General features: G+C 35.2%; 1 protein-coding gene across 7 annotated transcripts; it reads left to right on the forward strand.

The window, feature by feature from the left end:
- Positions 1-2,736, forward strand: LOC100791001 (uncharacterized). Of its 7 annotated transcripts, none has more exons than XM_003531755.5 (4): positions 1-109; positions 226-270; positions 1,301-1,408; positions 1,487-1,795. In XM_003531755.5, the coding sequence occupies exons 3-4, from the start codon at positions 1,315-1,317 to the stop codon at positions 1,630-1,632; spliced, it is 240 nt and encodes a 79-aa protein (XP_003531803.1). In that variant the 5' UTR covers positions 1-109; positions 226-270; positions 1,301-1,314; the 3' UTR covers positions 1,633-1,795. The 7 variants fall into 7 exon arrangements, 6 of the variants coding, with proteins under 6 accessions (XP_003531803.1, XP_006585716.1, XP_014634688.1 ...); XM_006585653.4 differs by having other exon boundaries at positions 20-109; positions 1,306-1,408; XM_014779202.3 differs by having other exon boundaries at positions 63-113.
- Positions 2,737-3,331: the final 595 nt, after the last annotated feature.

The raw sequence follows: 3,331 nt of genomic DNA on the forward strand, positions 1-3,331 counted from the left end.
AATGAATATTTATTCAGTAAAATTTGTTAAACTTCACTTAACATTTTCAACCAAAAAAAATAAACTTCACCTAGCATAACCTAATCGCACCCCGGTTCCGATTGCATCTGTCTGTCTGCGTTTTTTTCTTTGCCTTGTTTTTGTTTTTTACTTTAAATTTTGGGGGTGTTTTCGGATTATGCTTTGCGATTCTCTGAGTTTCTTGTCCTTTCCCTTTCTTTCTAGGAATCAATTCTGAGAAGCATTGACGTTCAACAGGTTGCTTCGAAGGTAATCTCCTTTTTAACCTGTTTTCGTTAAATTCAGCAATTTACATTATTTCTTTGCTGATTCAGTATTGAATAGAAGACTGTGGTTGATTCTAAATTCGACGTTTATGTCATGTGGCGTAATAGTTTATTGCTTTGGGAAGTGAAATCCCTTTTATGTCACCATGTTTTACAAGCAAATCAGATAAACCCAAAAATTTGGTGTTTTATCTCAGATATCTGATTGTTTTGCCGTTCAATTTGGGCTGTCTGTAATTTCGATTTTTGTTATTGCTTAATTCTTTCAGCCAATTAATTGTGTGGTTATGAGTGTCTTGGAATTGTGTGAATTTATGGATTGGATTTTGTTTGAAGCAATGCCTTACTTTCTTGTATGCCCTGTGGTTCCAATGAAGCAACGCCTTTGGATTCTTGTGATGGATTTTGTTGTGTGAATGTCTTCACTGATACCCTTTAGGTGGTGCCAACAGAAATTTCTGATTAATTTCCTTATGGTCTGGACTGTAAGTTTTACATAACCCCCCATCCTGTTGTCATATTAGCGTATCGTTTTGGAATTTAGATCATGCTGGACAAGTCTAAAAATGTTGCCACATGTAATGTATTCTGTTGACATTTGTCTTTTGATGTACACAATCTGCTTTGCCTCCTTGTGGTTACTGTTTTCTTCAATCTATGCAATATCTCCTGAAGCTTCTTGCATTTTGGCTTTTTTATATTTGTTCATGAGTTATCCTTGTTTCTCCAGTTGTTAGGATGTTTAGCATTTAACCAGCAAAGGCACTTACATTGTTATGCTTGAGTTAGTAGGATTTTAGGAATTTTGTGGCTTTACCACACTGGCTGTCATGGTTTCATTTCATGCTTTTAGTGCCTTTGCAGTTGAGTGTGAAATCAACCCTAACCGTTTTTTGCAATTTTCTTGTGTCACACCCTTTTGTTTATTTGGATAGGAATGTCTGCCATTCATGTAGTCTTTTTCTTTCTCTTTTGAATTTTGATTTATCTATTTATTCTTTTGTTTTGTGTAGTGAAGTCTGTAATCATGTCAAGCAAGTATATCATTTCTGCTATTCTTGGATCATTTGGAGTTGCATGGGTTTGTGATTATTATGTTTCAGAGAAGAAGCTATTTGGAGGTAAGTTGTGTTTATCATAGGAATTGATTTGCTTTTTAGCTGTTGCAGCAGTATGTAACTGCTAACTTCTTTCTTCAGGTAGTACCCCTGGCACTATTACAAACAATGAGTGGGCAGAAGAGACTGACAAAAAATTGCAGGCATGGCCTCGTACTGCCGGTCCACCAGTGGTCATGAATCCCATAAGTCGCCAAAATTTCATTGTGAAGTCTCGCCCTGAGTAATAATTTTTGTTGATTGATTGTGAGTTAATTGATGCACCTTGGTCATGGGATATGTTTCCATAAATGATGATAATGTTTGAGGTAAAAGTCTTGCAGTTCAATTAGTGTTTTGATTTTTAAACATGTGAATGCTTACTTGCTAAATAAAATGTTATTTAAGAAATCATGGATTGATTAATGCATATTCATGTATTCAAATTCTATGTTTAGTCTTTACCTTGGTATGAATAGGAATCAATGCCTAAAATTATGTTTAGCAGACGTGCTAAAATTTACTTTTATGTTGTGATTTTTTATTTCCAGCAGTTGTATCTGCTATTATATTGGGTGCTTTTAGGCAGTGTCGTTCAGTAAGAGATTAGCAACATTTTTTCCTTTCTCTCTCTCTCTATTTTTCTTTTCCACTTATTAAAATCTCATCGTACCAATTAATTGGTATGATTAATTCTTAAGTTAGATGTTTCCCTACAAGAGTCATGTGCTTTCCTTTCTTAAAGGCACAACCACTAGCCAAGTCTATGCTGATTTCATGATGTAATTTCTCCAGCACCTTGACACCTCATCATGAACTAGCAAATACACCAAAATGGAAAATGCTTTGTCTCTACTAAATATTGATGTTTAAAGGAAAATGCATTTTTTTTGTTAGTATTTCAGGCAGTGAACACATTTAGGACTTGGACCATAGTACATGAAAGGGTTGTAGGTGGTGTTTCTCATCATAGCTTTCGACATTGAAAAAATAGCAATCACAAATACTGAAACACACCCTATCATAACCCACTCCAGTATTGAGAGAGGGTAAAAATAACATGAAAGAAATCTAAACTTTCTATTTCCTGAATGCTGGTTGAAATTCTCTTTCCATATGAGCCAACTCAAACTTCTTCTCTCTTTTCAGTGGAAAAGGTGCATATATGGATCCATGTATTGATGCCTGCTGCTATGGACAATGGACCATTTGGGGCATTGGTTCATTGGTTGAGATATAAGAGTAATGGTTCAGATGTCACTTTCAAAATTCAGACCAATAGTACATACTGGTTGAAGTTCAGTGCTTGTGTAAAATTTGAATGAGTAATATAATATAGTTAACCCTGCCAAGTGCCTAGTTCTCTTCTGATTCAGCTCTTCATGTCTTTTTTGATTCATCAACCTTATCGGATTCATATTGGGAGCAAGGCATCTTCCCATGTGTGTACTATCATCATCTTCCTCCAAGTTTGAAAAAACTGTTCTATCAATAGATGCTTCATCCTCAGAATCATCGGTTCCTGACTGCACTGATTCATTAATTTCGGAACTTAAAAAACCAGGCGATGATGAACAACATGAATAAAAAACATCATACATGCTTATGTTATCTTCTTTCATTTTTTTAGCATAAGCTTCGTAGTTGAATCCAACTGTATTTTCCCCACCAAAATAGGATTCCAGCTTGTCCATGTCAAGGTGTTCCTCCATCCATGTGACTCCTTGGGTTGTAAACAAATATCACCTTTTTGTATGTCTCGGGCTCTAGAAATGGTTTCACCATCTGGTACCATGAAAAGCATGCTTATAAAACACACCAAGCAAATATAACAACACTGAATTTAAGTGATGTCCATGAACAAATTTCAACAGAAAAGGAAAGCCAAAAAAAAGAAGAAAGAAATTGACCTGTCTTTCTACTTATAAATCACAACTCACTTTAAAC

This window comes from Glycine max, chromosome 8 (assembly GCF_000004515.6).
Source record: "Glycine max cultivar Williams 82 chromosome 8, Glycine_max_v4.0, whole genome shotgun sequence".
Lineage (NCBI taxonomy): Eukaryota > Viridiplantae > Streptophyta > Magnoliopsida > Fabales > Fabaceae > Glycine > Glycine max.